Raw genomic sequence first — 17,590 nt, 5'->3', positions numbered from 1 at the left:
GGACCCTGGTGCCTGAGGTGAGCGCAATCACGTGGACCTCAGTCACTTGGGATGCTCAGGGAAAACCCACAGAAACCACACAGGTAATGGTCCCCCTCAGTGGAGCTGATCTAGCAGCCCTGGGCAAGACCCTGGGATCTGCTAACATTAGGAATTTGGGACAGTGGTTGCAGAAATCCCTGAATGTAGTGGACTGTGAAACCCTGAGTGTCCGGGAATGGCACCACCTACTAAGGGCTTGCGCCACCCCAGAGATTCAGGCAGCTATGAATCAGGAGGACAGCTTTGGGGGAGACAATATTCTCCGGAGCATAGTGGGTTTGGGGATCAGTTTGGGGAGAAAGACATTTAAGGGACAGTTTGGAGCTAGCCACCAGACACCTGGGGAACCTGTTAGGGACTATGTGATCCAGTGTGTTATGTTGGGATTGCTGTCAGGGATGGTTCTGCCCCTAGACAAGGAGAACAAACGGTCATCGGACATAAAAAGTATCGATTACCCTCCTGAGTTTTGGAAGGAGGTATAGGAAGGCATACATCAGTCCATAATTGGACTGATGGGGCCGCTCCGAGAGACTGGGAGATATGTGCTAGGAGAAGTCCTAGCCCGGGCTTAGGATGCAGAGAGTTTAATTGGATGTCAAGGGGGGGCGATTGTAGCTACCCAGTTCAGAGAAAAGCTTAATGACACACTGAATTATATGGTTACCTATTCTAATGAAAGTGCATACCCCAAAACTGATAGAGGGGTTGGGGGTCCAAACTATCACCCCAGCCCACACTGGGTTAACCCCAGGGTATCAAAGGAGAGAGAGGGGGAAAACGGGATTCGGTCAGCAGTGTGGAAGTTTTTAATGCAGCATGGGATGGGGAACCAAAAGGGAGATGGCATGGAAAGCCTCTAGCCGAGCTGCTTATCAGAATGGCAGAGCTGACTGGGGAGGGAGCAGCACCTCCCCTTTCTAACAGGGTAGCAGCCTCAGCCCCGATCTCCAAGGAGCACTGATGCAGCCCCTGTAATGGGACCTCTGAGCAAAGCCCTGACTCATGGGAGAAATTGGGGACCCTCAATTGGGATCCAGGAGGGAGACCCCGAATACCTGTTACAGTGGGAACTCAAGGGCACACCAGTGCACTCCTGGACACCGGAGCTGCACTAAATGTATTCGGGAGGAAATGGGACCTAAATCAGGAAAATGGGTACGTGTCCCAACTGAAACTGTTTAAGGGGGCAGAATAGATCTAACCCTGAATCTAGCCTTGTTAATAGGATTCCTTGCGTCATGAGGAGAACATCCCAGTGACTCAGCTTGGAAAAAAAAAAAAAAGATTGAGCCACCAACCACCTGACCCTCGAGGAACAGGGTAACCAATCTTTTAATCCTGCCAGCCACCCTTCTTGGCTAGCAGGAAGGAACGGCTCTGAGCCGTTGGAAAATACACATCGGACAGGCTGATCAGTGCCCACCCCGATGTTGAGGCAGGAAAAGGCCAGAAAAATCCTCAACTTAGGATGGCCACTGTCCTGTAGGTAACTGCTCCACTTTTGCAGTATAAAAGAAAAGCACCCCAAGAATGGAAAATGATGTGTGCACTGCCACTGCACATGTCAGCCTTGCACTTTGTAAATATGAATAATCAGCCACTGCAAGGAGTTTTCCTTGGCAGGTTTGTGTGCGTTTGTTTTCTTTTGCAGAAGCCACAGTGTAGCCAAAGGTGACCAACAAACCATGAGGCCTCATTACCACCAGCAACATCTTCCTCATCACAGCCATGGCAAAATTGTCTTGTCTGTTTGTGTTGTCTTGTTATATATTTTGTGGGGTTTTTTTGGTTTGTTTTAAGTTATGACAGTTTAAATACATATGATATCATAAAAATATAATAACAGTAATTGGTAATACCCCCTCTAAAAATTGAACCTGTCTGTGGATCCCAGACCAGAATACTTCCGTCCAGTTGGACTGGAAAGTTGTTCTGATATTTGAAACAAGGGCAGCAATTCTCAAAAGGTTTTATATTCCACTTGGTTAGCAAAAGGATATTTATTAAAGGTCATGTATACTTTGTTTTTTGGGTTTGTTTTTGTTTTTTTGTTTTTTTTGTTTTTTCTCTGTACTTCTTTTAAGGATTTAAATGCTGTTTAGAATATCAGTATACCAAGATGTGTGTAAAAAACCCCCAAAAAACAAAAAACTGCATTCAAGGTCATATTTTAATAAGCAAAGAGACAACTATACTATTGTAACTGTTCAAATCAACCTTGTTATGTTATTTTCTCTCTCCCACCCCCCAAGGCTCTTCTCTTTCAATATCTTTTAACTGCCTAAGTTTTAACTTCAAACCAGCTGAAGATGACACACCTCCTGTCTATATAGCTGAACAATGGTGTTCAAACAGTATAGTGACATCACCCTTGTGTAAGGCCAATGTCAAGGGAGGGAATAATGTTGCAGAAAGCCCCTTTTCCTCTTGCCTGCATTTGCTCTCCCCTCTTTGAATATGTTTTTTCTCTTCTACCTTTTCTTCCTTCCTCTTTCTTTCACTTTAAGATAAGGAATTGTGTTTTAAAATTTGTATGTGTGCATTTTGTATCTCCCGGTGTATTTTGGTATTTTTATCTATTTGTGTGCCATGGCATTTGTAGCTTATATTTTATACTCCTCACCTTTCAACTTTCAACTATAAATGTGTTTAGTAACAATGTTAACAAGGGCAGGAGTCAAACTGCCGCTTCCCTGTATCAGGCTGGCCCCTGAAAGAGCGAGTGAATCAGTGATTGAATGTGTAACACTGTAGCAGCAGACAGCAATTAACACCTAAGGAAACCGCAGATCAACCAACGGAAGAAGACAATGTAACAACTGGGAAATCGCTAAACGTCACTGATCAAGGGCTAGAAGCCCTGGCCTGAGTTAATCAACGCCAGGGACCAACTTTTGGGCTGAATATCTCCAAATCGACCACTCCCAGAGCCCTATTCTAAATTAATCAGTGGACTCCCAAACCTGCACGTACATGTGGACGACCCCTGGGGCTGACAGATGCTGTCCAGTAGCCACCAAGGGGGGGAAGTCCCAAGAGGGTCAACGACCCCTGGATTGGGCAAACCTGAAAACTGGGGAGTCACCAAAGTCTGCCAAGGACAGATAAAAAGCAGTGAAAAGTGACCCTCGGGGGCGCCCTCTTGATCTCCAACTTGACCAGCACCCAACCTGTCCAGCCAGAAGGACCAGCCGGTGACCCCCTTCTGGAAGATAACACCACGCTGAGAGAAGCCTCGACGGCAGACTCCAGCTCTTGTAGGATAGGTATACCTGACTCTTGTAGCTTGCTACTGTGTGTGTGTGTGTGTGTGTGTGTGTGTGTGTGGGGACCAGGCCCAAGGTTTATGATTTAACTTCATTACAGTGTTTCAATCCGCCTAATAAACCAGAATTTTAAGGATCCTGAGTTGGACATTTGTAGCCAACAAAATCTAATGAAGCTAAATGGTAGATAAAAATCAATGCACAAGATAATGCACATCTAAAGGAAAAAACTAAATTATATAGGGTGATGATGATGAGATTTGTATCACCATACGAATGAAAAAAGATGTGGATCATCATAAACAACTTAATGAAAATCTCAATTCAATGTGCATCAATGCTTAAAGCAAACAAGATACCAGGATTTATAAATAGGATAGAAAATACTGGAAACATTTTATTAGTCAATAGTTTGCCCTTACCTGGAGTAATATGTTTAATACTGGTCACTGTATTTGTTAATGTTATAGCATGTATAGTGGTGTCAGAGGCAGATAAGAATGATTAGAAGCATGGAAAGAATCCTTTACAAGAAAAGATTGAAAAGACTAAGACCTTAGCTAAGAGTGGTGATAAATAAGATAGGATATAATACCCATATACAAAACAATAGGTTATACAGAGGAGAAAGAGTGGATGCTTAGGTTTATCTTGCCATAATAAACGAAAAAGGGAAGGCGATTATTCTACAAAATTTCCCAGTACCATTTTCTTACATCTGCCTCCAAAGTACTGGTATGTGGTTCTGCTCAATGTCAGGAGACAGGTTATTATATTAAATGGATTACTGGTTTGACCAAGTGTGGCACTTATGGAACTACCTGTGGTATAGTGCCAGTTTAAGCAACAATGTTCTTCTTTTCATTTACAGCATAAATAGGCACATAATGTAATAAATGTCAGAGAAATGGCAAAGGACAGGATATGATGTTATGATGCCTCCCTGTGGTAGTGTGTCAGATGTTCTTCTAGCATGCAAAATAAAACAATGAGCCAACTCACAGGAAGTAGAAATTTGAGCTTGTGCCTATATACATGTCAGAAGTACATGTAGTTGCAATGCTGGCTTGGTAACATGCCAATGTGTGACTGTCAAGCAAAAGAAGCACATGTAGCAGCGAACAAAGAAAAGAGGGAGTGAAGAAGGGTAAACACTGAACCAAAAGGAACACCTGGTCTCCCCAATTAGGCCCAGAGCCTTATCTCAGTGTATTGGTGTATATCTAAATTAATCCCACTGAGGTTAATGGGTTTACTGCAGACACTGCAAATAGACCACAGTGTAAGGGAGACAAGATTGTGGCCCATAGGCTGGTACAGGGGAGTCTTGTGTTACAGGATGCTTTTAAAGCCTGGTTAGGACCTGGTTTGTGACACTGTTTTAATAAGATACAATAAACAAGGCTTCTTTTTTCTGAAATAACTAAAGTAACTTAAGGGCTGGAGATTTATACACAGAAATAAACCAAATTACACCTCTCACCTCTATTTTAACTGGTGGCATAACATGAGATTTTCCTCCCGTCCTTTGCAGCATGCCCTTTACAGAACTTGTGTGTGGTTGAACAGGTCCACACATAAAGAATGTCTTTACATAAAGGAATGCCTGTATCTGTCTTTCATTGGAGGGACACAATGATTTCTAAATCTTAAATCTCTCTTTCCATTTGAGTGTCTGCCTGAATAGTTCCTTCTGAATCAGTGAACCTGGATTAACTGAATGCTTGCCATAGAATTAATGAACTCCTGCAAATAGTTTTACAGTAAAAAAAGACAGATGGCTTGTTAATTTTACCTCTTAAAATAATTTAAAACTGAAAAGCTGATGAGCTTCTCCACAGTTAGTTGTTCCTGCAATACCAAAAGCCTTCCAGCACCTAGACATTCAACTGAAGTCAATGGGGCAGCTGCAGATACTATTGTAAATCAGCCCCTAGCTCTGGACCACCTAGAACAATGTTTCTCAACCTGTGGGTCCTGACCCAAAAGTAGGCTGCAAGAATATATCAAAGGATCATGAACAAACTTTAAGAAATGAATCAACAAACTTTAAAAATGGATTCTCCTTTAAAGGAGAAAAATGTGGGAAACCGTGGATTTTCCCTTGTAGGCTGGCAGAATTCCAGCCTGCAAGGAACTGCTTGGGGGCCCCCCCACGTAGCCACACCAGGCCCCACACACTGGTGGCCTGGGGCGGGCAACGGGTGGGGAGTGAGGGGTACCCAGGGAGCTGTTTTCTAATTGAACTATTTACTGGGTCAGGACTGACCATCAATGTTTACAAATGGATCCTGGTACAAAAAAGGTTGAGAACCACTGACCTAGAAGATCTCATTGTCAGAATGCTATTTTCTGTCCATCTTCAGAATAACTTCCATGCCTGGAGGAGTTGGAACCATATGGAAGTATTTGTCATAAAAAATATCACTTCCATCCTGTAAGTGTCTTTGGCTGTCATGTTTTCCCAAGTGGCATTTAAAACAGTTTTCCCCCAGTGCCGAGGACCTTAGATTTGTTATTGGGGAGGTGTGATGGAGGAGACAAAAAACAGACAAAAGATAAGCTGCATAACCTTGGATCTATATCACTTCCTCAGCACCCCGTAAGTGCACCCCCAGTGGTTGGTAGCATCAATCATTTCCACTAAAGCCCCCTGTTTTTTTCCCTCTGGACCCTGAGAACACTCAGGTATATGGGGCTGCTGGCTTGGCCTTCACTTCTTTGCTCCTATAGTACTCAGTTCAGACACGACCCATAGAAATACAATTAATCCATTTCTCCAGAGCACTGGCGATGCATAGGGGTGCGTGTGGGTGCACATGCGCCCCCTGAGTGTGGTGGTGCACCCCCTGCGAAAAGGCACCAGCGACACTGCTGGTGGTGCCTGCGGGTGGTTGCCGCTCACCGCCTCCCTCACCTCCCCTCGCCATTGACACCACCAGCCTCTCTGTGGGTAGTGGCCGACTGCCTGTCAGTGCTGCCCCCCCCGCCGCCACCAACAGTGCTGTGGCCACCTGTGGGAGCTCCCTGCTTGCTGCCACCACACTCCTGCCACCAACAGTGCTGTGGTCACCTGCAGGATTTTGCCGTGCCCCCCCAGCCTCTGGGGGCATGCGGCATTCATGCCCCAGAGCCTGCCTATGCATGGGTTAGGGAAGTCCAACAGAGGACTGAGGCTCAGCCACAGGGAAGGGGAGAAAAATCCAAGAGCAAATATAAAGGTAAAAATGCACAAAAGAAAAAAGGAGCCAGGAGAAAGAATGCCCATGTCAAAGGGAATTTACATAAGAATTTGCGATTGAATCCTCTGCATAATTCAATTTAGAATCTTGCAACCTGATATTTTGTAATTCTCACGTACTTTCCTAACATGTTTCCTTAATGCCCAATATGGACTGTTAGAATTATCCTATGGAGCTAACAAAATCTATTTGACAAATGGTTGGGGCCTGATTCCCAGTTCACTAGTTTTAAACACTCACAGGGCACCTGTACATGAACACTGAGGCTGCTTCAACGCACTGGAATTACAATGCCTCGCAGCAGATTCGATTAAGTGCTCTAGCAGACTGCAGCATCACATGTATCAGCATCCCCATGCTGAAAAATGGCGGTGGGGTCTCTTTAACTAAAGCCCATTCAACAAGCTTTAGTTAAAGCGCTCCCGCCACCATTTTTCAGTGTGGGGACGCTGATACATGTGATACTCCAGGCACTTTAATTAGAGCGGCTCTCAGAGATGCTCTAATTAAGGCCCCTCCTTTTCCACCCTGCCTTCCAGAGCACATGTATAAACACCTATCGACTTTGGCAGATTTATACTTGACTTTCATCAATAATAAATGAGAGGAGGTTCCAGATATAGTTCCTTTCCCACACTGGAAAACTGGGGAAGGAATAAAACATTACTTACTATAGTATCACTGACTAAATAAAATCATCATACAGTGGTTAATTCCTGGCACATTTTAAATCAAACACATTTTAATTCTGAAGTAGAATTTCGTATTCCCAAATCTGTCCTTAGCCTAACAGAAACCAGCCCCTTAGGCTCTGTATGTTCAAACTTCCACTGACACTTCATATGTACAAAGAATGGAGGACTGGTGTCAAATATAGGTTTTATCTTATTGGATGGTCATTTCTTTCCAAAAGCTGCTATGTAAAGTTGATGAGAAAGCTACATCTCAAACCTTTGCATTTCAGTATCTTAAGGTGCTGAAATACCTTCTAAATTCTGGCTCTGAGGCTCTAAAGTACTTTTTTTTAAAATGGAACTTAAGACTTATACTTGACAGTAAGTTATCAAGGAGGGTTTCTTTTAATTTACACATGCAGTTTTTTAAAAGATCTTATTTATGTTAGTAAGCAACAGAAATTTCAATTTCAGACAGCCAGTTATTCCCTTAACAGTTTAAGGGTACAGTACAGTAGTTGGAAGAAAATACTAACTGGGAACACAATGGAATGTTCATACTGTAGCTCAGCACAAAAATCTTCGAAGCTGGATAAAATCAGTCAAAAGTTTTAATAGTGAGTAACTATGATACAGAAGCCATGTAAATGACAGAGCCCTTCTATTGACTGTTAGAACAGTTATATATGTATGATTGTCATCAGGCCCCAGTACCTAAACAATACTGGAATTTAAAACAAATGACAAAGCTGATTTCCAGGAGGGGAGGAGATAGAAATGCAGAGCTGCATTCATGCATTTTATGAGAACAATTGCATAGCTGGTTTAAAAAGAAAATGTCTTTTTCATGTCCTTGGTACTGGAGCTGTGCTTCTTGAGTTTCTTCATAGGGTTATAGGTGACAATATTCTGCTATCCAACATTATCAGCCCATCATATGAGAAAAGGCAAGACCTCCTTGGAGAACAGACATAGTTTAAAGTCTTTCTTAGGAAGAAATTAATCAAATATGTGGATGTTGTACAAAAGGCAAATACTTCAAGTTTCATAAGGATCTGATAATCCATAAAATATTGGTTGAAGGTTAAGCACCAAACCCAGCAACCTGCCATTTTGGAGATCCCAATGGCAAACCTAATGTGCATTTGTCTTCAATACCATAAACTTGATTTCAACTGCAACTTTTATACATCAAATTCTTTCCATGCATGACCTCCAGCTGTGTAAGACAGTGGTGGAGACATCTTGTTATTTTAAGGCCAGTGCTTTCTTTCAATTAACAACCTCCGGAAAGTCAACATAGCTTATGTCTGTTTTTCTTTCTTTTTTTGCTTTGAAGAACAATATTAAATTTTCATAAATATAAAAACTACAGGAAATACATTTAATAATATTCTGCTTGTTTAAAAAAAACAACCAGCCAGCCATCTTTTCTAGAATGCCATTGTTGGGCAACACTGGTGATAAAAACTGAGGCATCCCATTGATCTTGTAGATCAGACTTGCAGGTCTTGTGATGCTTCTTTCTCCCAGTAGGCCAAAATGATTTCAGTCCTTGTTGCTGAGTTCTAAGAAGCCATAATAGAGGCCAGAAGCCCCCAAGTGCCTGAGATTCAGAGAGGCAGGACTGATGTCAAGTCATTTCTGAAAACAGTGGTTCACACCCACATCCTCAGATTCTTATGTGGAAGGTACTGCAAGAGAAGAAGAAAATTCAAAAGTATCAACGTGTGTTGTTATGAACTGGGTATTCCTTACAGAGCTCATGGAGGATGGAAAGGGGTGACTTTGATTCCTGGTCAGTTTTGTCTTTTAGTTTAATAACATTTCAAAAAGAAGATTTAAAAAAACCCCACCAAATATATGATAAACTAGTAGCCAAATGAAAAGGAAAAATCACCTCCTGATCTTAGTGGCAAACTGTTCAAGCACTTAAGTGTAAAATATTTTTTAGTCTTATCTCAGCATAACTAACAACTAAACACTCAGGTACCAAAATGGTGAATCAAGATGGATGGATGTCCAGACTGAGTGACTATAATAAAATGTGTCTTGCATTTCCAAGGTTTCTGCCAATTAAGGAAATAGTCTTTATATTTAAAATCAGAGATTTTGCTGGAAGCTTTTAATATCTCTCAAACATAGAAAGAAGAAATGTTTTAGTTTGAGTATCATAGTATTTGCCCTACTGAGCTTCTGTGTTAAAGAGGTCTTCTTCCTGACTTCAATCACTGTGTGGAGAATTCAGTTATATATGTATGATTGTCATCAGGCCCCAGTACCTAAACAATACTGGAATTTAAAACAAATGACAAAGCTGATTTCCAGGAGGGGAGGAGATAGAAATGCAGAGCTGCATTCATGCATTTTATGAGAACAATTGCATAGCTGGTTTAAAAAGAAAATGTCTTTTTCATGTCCTTGGTACTGGAGCTGTGCTTCTTGAGTTTCTTCATAGGGTTATAGGTGACAATATTCTGCTATCCAACATTATCAGCCCATCATATGAGAAAAGGCAAGACCTCCTTGGAGAACAGACATAGTTTAAAGTCTTTCTTAGGAAGAAATTAATCAAATATGTGGATGTTGTACAAAAGGCAAATACTTCAAGTTTCATAAGGATCTGATAATCCATAAAATATTGGTTGAAGGTTAAGCACCAAACCCAGCAACCTGCCATTTTGGAGATCCCAATGGCAAACCTAATGTGCATTTGTCTTCAATACCATAAACTTGATTTCAACTGCAACTTTTATACATCAAATTCTTTCCATGCACGACCTCCAGCTGTGTAAGACAGTGGTGGAGACATCTTGTTATTTTAAGGATGTGTAGCTGAAGGGAGGATGACTGGGGCAGCAGCCCCAGGTGCCATCTTTGCTGAGCAGGATGCAAAAATAGCTGCTGCCTCAGCTGGAAGCTGGCCATGCTGCTGCTGGCTGCATAGCAGCTAGCACTGCCCCATGCACTACCACTCTGCCCAGGGCTCAGAGCTGCCCCATTATACTTCCAATGGAATTCACAGCACAAACTAACAGATTCTCTGGAGATAAGCCAGTGGAGTCAAGTATGAATTTGACTGGTAATAGCTATACTCCTTCTTTGGGCTCCTTTTTAGCAAAGCATTTATATTCTTATGTCTCATTTTGTTTAAGCAAGTGCGTAAGTGCATAAGCATTTACTAAGAATACTATACTACAGCATCATACTTTTTTACTAGTAGGAGGATCTGCAGCAGAAGATTTGTAGGATATTCTGTTGTCCCTCCCCTTTTGCAGGTCAGTCAAGAAACAATGAACTAGATCCATCTCAGATATAATTTCCCTGGAGTCAATGTAAATACAGCAGGGAAGAATGTCCCTTGCTGACCTCTTTGCTTTTTACTGTTATGCATTTGGGATGGGAGGAATGTTCTAGCAGTTCTGCTGCATGCTGATAATTATTTATTTGTAGAAACCTCAGTTACTGACTTCCATTTGCCACTGAATAGAGCGGGTATTGCCTAACACAGATAGATGACATTACAAGATCTCAACTCAGCTTCCATTAAACAGTAGGCCCCTCACCAAAGCAAAAAGCTTACAAAGTTAATGATGATTTAACAGTTAGCATGTAGAGCCACAGCCTGTTACAACATTCTATCTATATTAGAAAAGCTAATAAAGAGGTAGATGAGGGCCTTAGTTTTGTTTCTACCTCTCTTCAACAGGTGATAGGGGCCACAGACTATGTCAGCTAGTAGGTGAGACAACATTTTGAGAAGCAGAGCCAAACAACAGAGTAGCTCCCGGTTCACTGCATTGTTCCCTCAACTCATATATATGCGTCAGGGGAATGGCAGGAACAAAGCTGGTGGATCCAGTGCTGCTGGTGGCTCCAGGTCTGCAGCCTTTGTACTGTAGTAGCGTATTTACCCGAATCCAAGACGACTCTGTATTTAAGACGATCCCTGATAATTAGAGTTTATACATGGAAAATGTATCAATTTGTTATATAATGTAAATATTGGAGGGTTATCTTGAATTCACCCCCCCTCACCACTGCAATGGGAAAAGCAGTGGTAGGGGAGCAGTAAGTGGGGGAGGGGGCAGGTGGTGGGGATTGGGGTAGGGAGTTGCGCAGTCTGTTCCCTACCCCCATCTTGGCCTCTGCCACCTGTCCCCCTCACTACTTGTCCCTCCATGCCTGCACCCACTAGCACCTGCCTTCTCCCTACCACCTGCCCCCTCCAGCCTGCAACAGCCTCTGTCCCTTCAGCCCCCCCACCACCTCTGCACCCCTGCCTGCTCCATGCTCACCTCATTGCCTTCTACTTAATTCCAAGACAAGGAGCCTTTTCCCCCATGGTAAATGGGGGAAAAAAACCCTCCTCTTGGATTCAAGTAAGTTACTCTGAAAACATAAGACACCAACATTTCAAAGGACTGTCATACTATTGTAGATCAATAGCCCTGAAAACTGGCTTTACAGGGCTCATTGAGAGTGGAAAGTTCCTCATAGGAAAAGTTCAAACTAAAAGTCTCAATGTACTATAATTTAGAAAGATGCATTTTCTAACAGTAATGCCATATTTTCCTTGTCTCTTGCAATCTAGCTAAGCAAATGCAGGGTAGTGATTAGGGATGCACCGACACAGATTTTTTTGTGCTGATACTGATGGCCAATTTTTAAGTAGCCATATTGGCTAATTCTGATCTGATTGCTGATATGTGGCTAGGAGCACAGCCTGGCGGTGTCTGGTGGGGAAGTCTGTTGTGGAGGAAGTGGACAGGGGAGGGAAGGGGCATGGGAGAGGAGGGCAAATCAAGGCCCCTGCAGTGAGGGAGGAAGGGAGGGAGGGAGGGAGGGAGTGGGGCTGGGGCAGGCACTGCACAGCCAGGGTGGGGTGTGGGGGCGAGGGGGAGGCAGCTCCCAATGCTGCGTACAGCCTGGGATGGCATGGGGGGCGTGCCCCTGGATCTGCACATGGAGTGAGGGCGGCTGCCACTATGGGCCGGGGCTGAGCTCTTCCCAGTGGGGGACTGGGCCAGACTACGCTCAGGGTGGGTGGCGGCAGTGCTGGGAGGGGGCTGACTGCAACCACCCCAAAATTTGTTGTAGTCCCCCTCTCAGTTCTGCCACTTCCTGCCCCAAGCCCAGCCCAGCCCAGCCCAGCCCCCCACTAGGAAGAGCCCAGCACCACCCCCGGGTTCCAGCCTGCAGTGGCAGCCTGCCCTGGCCCTGCACGCAGATCCAGGGGCATATGCCTCCCATGCCTCCCCCAGGGGTGCGTGCAGTGGCAGGAGCCACCCCCCACCCACACCCCCTGAACAAGCCGCTCATGGCTCCATCCTGCACTCCGCTCCAGCTGTGCAGCACCTGCCCCTGCTCTGCCCCACTCTTTCCCTCCTTCACTGCAGGGGCCTCAATCTGCCTCCCCGCCTGCAACAGACTTACCAGCCGGATGCTGCCAGGCTGCGTTCCTGGCCACCTGCATGCTGTGCTGTGGCTGTGTGCATGCACAGAGGCATTTATTGGTGACATTATAGGTCACATCAGCCAGAAAAAGCCAAGTGCTGATACTGTCAAATTTCCTTATATTGCCGATCCGATATGGGACCAATGTATCAGTACACCTCTAGTAGTGATACATCCTTCAAAACACAATCAAAATAGCTTCCATGGAAACTAAAACTGGAGTATCATGCCTGTATTTGAATACAGCAGTACTCATTCACTTCAAAATTTTCACAACTATAAGTTATTTTTTTCCTGCATTTTACTACAGTTGATCTCCAAGAGTTCTTCAAGGACCCATTCATACTCCTGAAGTGTGAATTAGAAATTTTAATTAAATGGACTTCTGGTTCTGATTCTGGATGTAGAATCAGAACACGGAGTGGATAAGACCAGCCAGGTCAGACTGTTTCCTAATAGCTTGGAGGATTTCATCAGTTTCTTGGCAAGAAAAACTGTTATGTCTAAAACTCTCTTCTTTGGCTATGTTTGTACCTGGGGTGGGCAACCTATGGTCCATAGGCCAGATCCAGCCTGCCTAAAAATGCTGTATAGCACACAAAACCAGGATGTCAAGGGCAATTTGGTTGGGGGTGGAGGTGTGGAGCTGTGGAATTGGAAGTGAGGTGCTGGCAAGAGGAGTGGCAGCCTGCCTTCAGAGTAAGCTGTGTTCATTTGGCCCACTCCCCATTCCCAGGTTATACCTCCACCACTCTTCCCACTTTGATCTCTGATGTGTTTGAAAATAATCGGAGGGGGTGTCCACAGAGTGGCTTCCTGTTGCATTTCTGACTTTGAAATCTGTGCAAGGGAGTGAATGGATGGAATGAGATTAGAGGTGCATCAATATATTGGTCCATATAGGATTGGCACCAATAAAATGGGAGCCCAGGAAGGGTGGCTGTGCATTAAGGAAATGATCCTTCGGGCACAGAGGGAGACGATCCTGATGAGGGGAAAATAGGGGAAAGGGGCCAAGAGGATTCCTTGGCTGACCAGAGAAATCCAGAGCAGCCTACGGGCTAAAAGGGGGGCATATAAAAAGTGGAAATGGGGAGAGATTACTATAGAGGAGTATACCTCCTCTGCTCGCGCTTGTAGGGAGGCAGTTAGACGGGCCAAAGCTACCATGGAGCTGAGGATGGCATCCCAAGTTAAGGATAACAAAGAATTGTTTTTTAGATATATAGGGAGTAAAAGGAAGGCCCAAGGTGGAATAGGCCCCTACTAAATGGGCAGAAGCAATTGGTAACGGACAGGGGGGACAAGGCTGAACTCCTCAATGAGTTCTTTGCCTCAGTGTTCCTAAGCGAGGGGCAAGACAAGTCTCTCACTGGGATTGTAGAGAGGCAGCAGCAGGGCGCCAGACTACCATGCGTAGACCCTGAGATGGTGCAGAGTCACTTGGAGGAACTGGATGCGTTTAAGTCGGCAGGCCCGGATGAGCTCCATCCGAGGGTGCTGAAGGCACTGGCTGACGTCATTGCACAGCCACTGGCGGGAATATTTGAACACTCATGGCGCACGAGCCAGGTCCCGGAGGACTGGAAAAGGGCCAATGTGGTCCCCATTTTCAAGAAGGGGAGGAAGGAGGACCCAGGCAACTATAGGCCAGTCGGTCTCACCTCCATCCTTGGCAAAGTCTGTGAAAAAATTATCAAGGCTCACATTTGCGAGAGCCCGGCAGGACAAATTATGCTGAGGGGAAACCAGCACGGGTTAGTAGCAGGTAGATCATGCCTGACAAATCTAGTCTCTTTTTATGACCAGGTTACAAAACGCCTGGACGCAGGAGTAGGGGTTGACGTCATATACTTAGACTTCAGGAAGGCCTTCGATATGGTATCCCACCCCATACTGGTGAACAAGTTAAGAGGCTGTGACTTGGATGACTACACAGTCTGGTGGGTGGTGAATTGGCTGGAGGGTCGCACCCAGAGAGTCGTAGTGGATGGGTCGGTATCGACCTGTGGGCAGTGGGATCCCGCAGGGCTCAGTCCTTGGACCGATACTCTTCAATGTCTTTATCAGCAACTTGGACGAGGGAGTGAAGCGTACTCTGTCCAAGTTTGTGGATGACACAAAACTGTGGGGAGAAGTGGACACACCGGAGGGCAGGGAACAACTACAAGCAGACCTGGACAGGTTGGACATATGGGCAGAAAACAACAGAATGCAATTCAACAAGGAGAAATGCAAAGTGCTCCACCTAGGGAGGAAAAATGTCCAGCATACCTACTGCCTAGGAAATGATCTGCTTGGTGGCACGGAAGCGGAAAGGGATCTTGGAGTCCTAGTGGACTCCAAGATGAACATGAGTCGGCAGTGTGACAAAGCCATCAGAAAAGCTAATGGCACTTTATCGTGCATCAGCAGATGCAGGACGAACAGAACCAAAGAGGTGATACTTCCCCTTTATCGGGCGCTGGTCAGACTGCAGTTGGAATACTGTGTGCAATTTTGGGCGCCACACTTCAAGAGAGATGTGGATAACCTGGAGAGGGTCCAGAGAAGGGCCACTCATATGGTTAAGGGCTTGCAGGCCAAGCCTGATGAGAAGAGACTAGGGCACCTGGACCTCTTCAGCCTCTGCAAGGGAAGGTTGAGAGGTGACCTTGTGGCTGCCTATAAGTTCATCATGGGGGCACAGAAGGGAATTGGTAAGGTTTTACTCACCAAGGCACCCCTGGGGGTTACAAGAAATAATGGCCATAAGCTAGCAGAGAGCAGATTTAGATTAGACATTAGGAAGAACTTCTTCACAGTTTGAGTAGCCAAGGTCTGGAATGGGCTCCCAAGGGAGGTGGTGCTCTTCCCTACCCTGGGGGTCTTCAAGAGGAGGTTAGATAGGCATCTAGCTGGGGTCACTTGAACCCAGCACTCTTTCCTGCCTATGCAGGGGGTCGGATTTGATGATCTATTGAGGTCCCTTCCAACCCTAACATCTATGAATCTATGAATCTATGAAAAGAAAAATTGACATTATTGGCAATCAGCTTTTTTTAGCTAGTGTAGCCGATAATGTCACTGATAAATATCGCATGCATGTGCGCAGCTGCAGCATGCACATGGCCAGGAATGCAGCTGGGCAGCTTGGAGAGCAGCGTCAGGCCAGGAAGTCTGTGAGAGGAAGGGGTGGGCAGGAGGGAAGGGATAAAAATATCAGTGCACTCTGTGGCAGCAAGGAACCCTCATGATCCTCAGGAATGCCGGGGGCAAACCCTGACATTCCCGAAGGGGAAAAGAGAGATGCCCGCATCCCAGGAAACTCACTTCCAGGGCATGTGGGGGCGGAGCAGGAGCTGCGTGAGCCGGTGTTTCTCCGGCTCTTCAAGCGGCTGCTTCCTGGGCAGGGCAGCAGCCAACTGATTATGGCAGCTGGAGCTGCTGCAGTGGGAAGTTTAAAAAGCCCACCGGAAGCCAGCAGAGAGAGCCAGCTGGGAGCAAGCCGGGCCGCAGGAGACTCCATGCACCGTCAATGCCAGCTCCACTGACACTGCTCTGTGGCAGAAGAGTGGGGGCCAGGCTGGGACGGGTAGTTCCCAGCCCTCCCAGTAATAAGGAGATTTAAGCAGGCGCTCCTCTCATTGAGGAAGCCTGACACCAGTGGCGACGGCCCCGAGGCTAGGGATCAAAGCTCTGGCCAGAATCTCCATCCGGGTACCGGACCAGATATTTAGAATCTATACTGCACCCCAGTTTGTCCAAGGGGTCGACATATCATCGGGATGAAGACCAGGATACCCGAGCAGCTGGCAAGTGGACGGGGTATAGGGGAGGCGGAGCCCCATGGAACACTGTGGCATACCTGTAAGTACCTCCGTCTCCGTGACTAAAGGGGAAGAAAAACACCACTGAAACCCTCCCTTTCTATATACCATCAAAGTCATGGCAGGTGAGTTTGGGGGGGACCCCAAACGTGGGGGCAGAGTCATATTCACTGCGTCTACTCATAGATATACCTTTTGGTTGTGAGGTCAAATTCTACTCACAGATATGCTCATGTAAATCTGGAGTAACTGCTGACTCTAGATTCACCCCATTGTAAAAGAAAATAAGTTATCCAGACTAGAGTAATACAATAGAGAGACTGATTCACTTATGGTTATGGGACCATAAGAAAAAGAAGTTACAGTTTCACAGAAGATAAATGGATCTAAACCAAGACATCTAGCTTCATGAATCTCCCTAAACTGAAATTCTGTTTCAGAGCACACGTTTGCAAATGGTTTCAATCTTTGTACTTGGCTGAGCTAGGACCCCAGAACTGGATTTAAAAGTTGCACCTTAGAAGAACTGAGATCAAGTGTTATCAGCAGAATACAGACCAATTACTGAGACCCAAGGCAGATGAGAATGAATGCTTACCATCCTGCTCAAGTTCTGGATTCCCATTACCTGGGTTGGTTAAGGCCCAGGGCTGAAAAATGTTGGTGCATTTGCTCAGTTACCTATCCTGTCTTGTGCTTTCCTCTCAGGATATTTTTAAACTGCTTGTGACGAATGCCCATTTTCTGAAAATATCCCCCAGTGAACTAAATGCAGCCCTGGAATAAGGCAACTCCACTAACTGAAGGAGAGGTAGAGTTTCTCATAACAGGGCAGAACATAGACAACTAGCACTTTTGCTGCTACAGAATGTTTTTGGATCCCTGTACAGGCCAGGCTGGGACAAATGGGGCTGTAACTGGCTGAGGGAACTGCGCTTTCAAAAGCAGTTACTTCCGCCCTCTTAGCACCAAGAATGGAACTGAATAGGAAGGCTTAGTATACAAATAAGTTACAAGGAAAACTACTGACCAGGTGATGGTCGACTCAACAGGAGAATTTAAACAGGGAGCATGAGAAGCTTTCTTTCTATATACAG

General features: G+C 45.2%; 1 protein-coding gene across 5 annotated transcripts in view; it reads right to left on the bottom strand.

The window, feature by feature from the left end:
• CIB2 (calcium and integrin binding family member 2) overlaps window positions 1-17,590 on the bottom strand; it is a 152,674-nt gene that overhangs the window by 13,833 nt on the left and 121,251 nt on the right. The window contains exon 6 of one of the 5 annotated variants that reach the window (XM_059714766.1): window positions 7,821-8,921. The exons of the other annotated variants lie outside the window; for them this stretch is intronic. Within the exon in view, the coding sequence (XP_059570749.1) occupies window positions 8,900-8,921 (22 nt within the window). The 3' untranslated portion in view covers window positions 7,821-8,899. Of the gene's footprint in view, window positions 1-7,820; window positions 8,922-17,590 lie in introns of those variants that run through there. 5 annotated transcript variants of the gene reach the window in all.

This window comes from Alligator mississippiensis, chromosome 11 (assembly GCF_030867095.1).
Source record: "Alligator mississippiensis isolate rAllMis1 chromosome 11, rAllMis1, whole genome shotgun sequence".
Lineage (NCBI taxonomy): Eukaryota > Metazoa > Chordata > Crocodylia > Alligatoridae > Alligator > Alligator mississippiensis.
The sequence above is the reverse complement of the archived record's forward strand: the minus strand, read 5'-3'. Positions and strand labels throughout refer to the sequence as shown.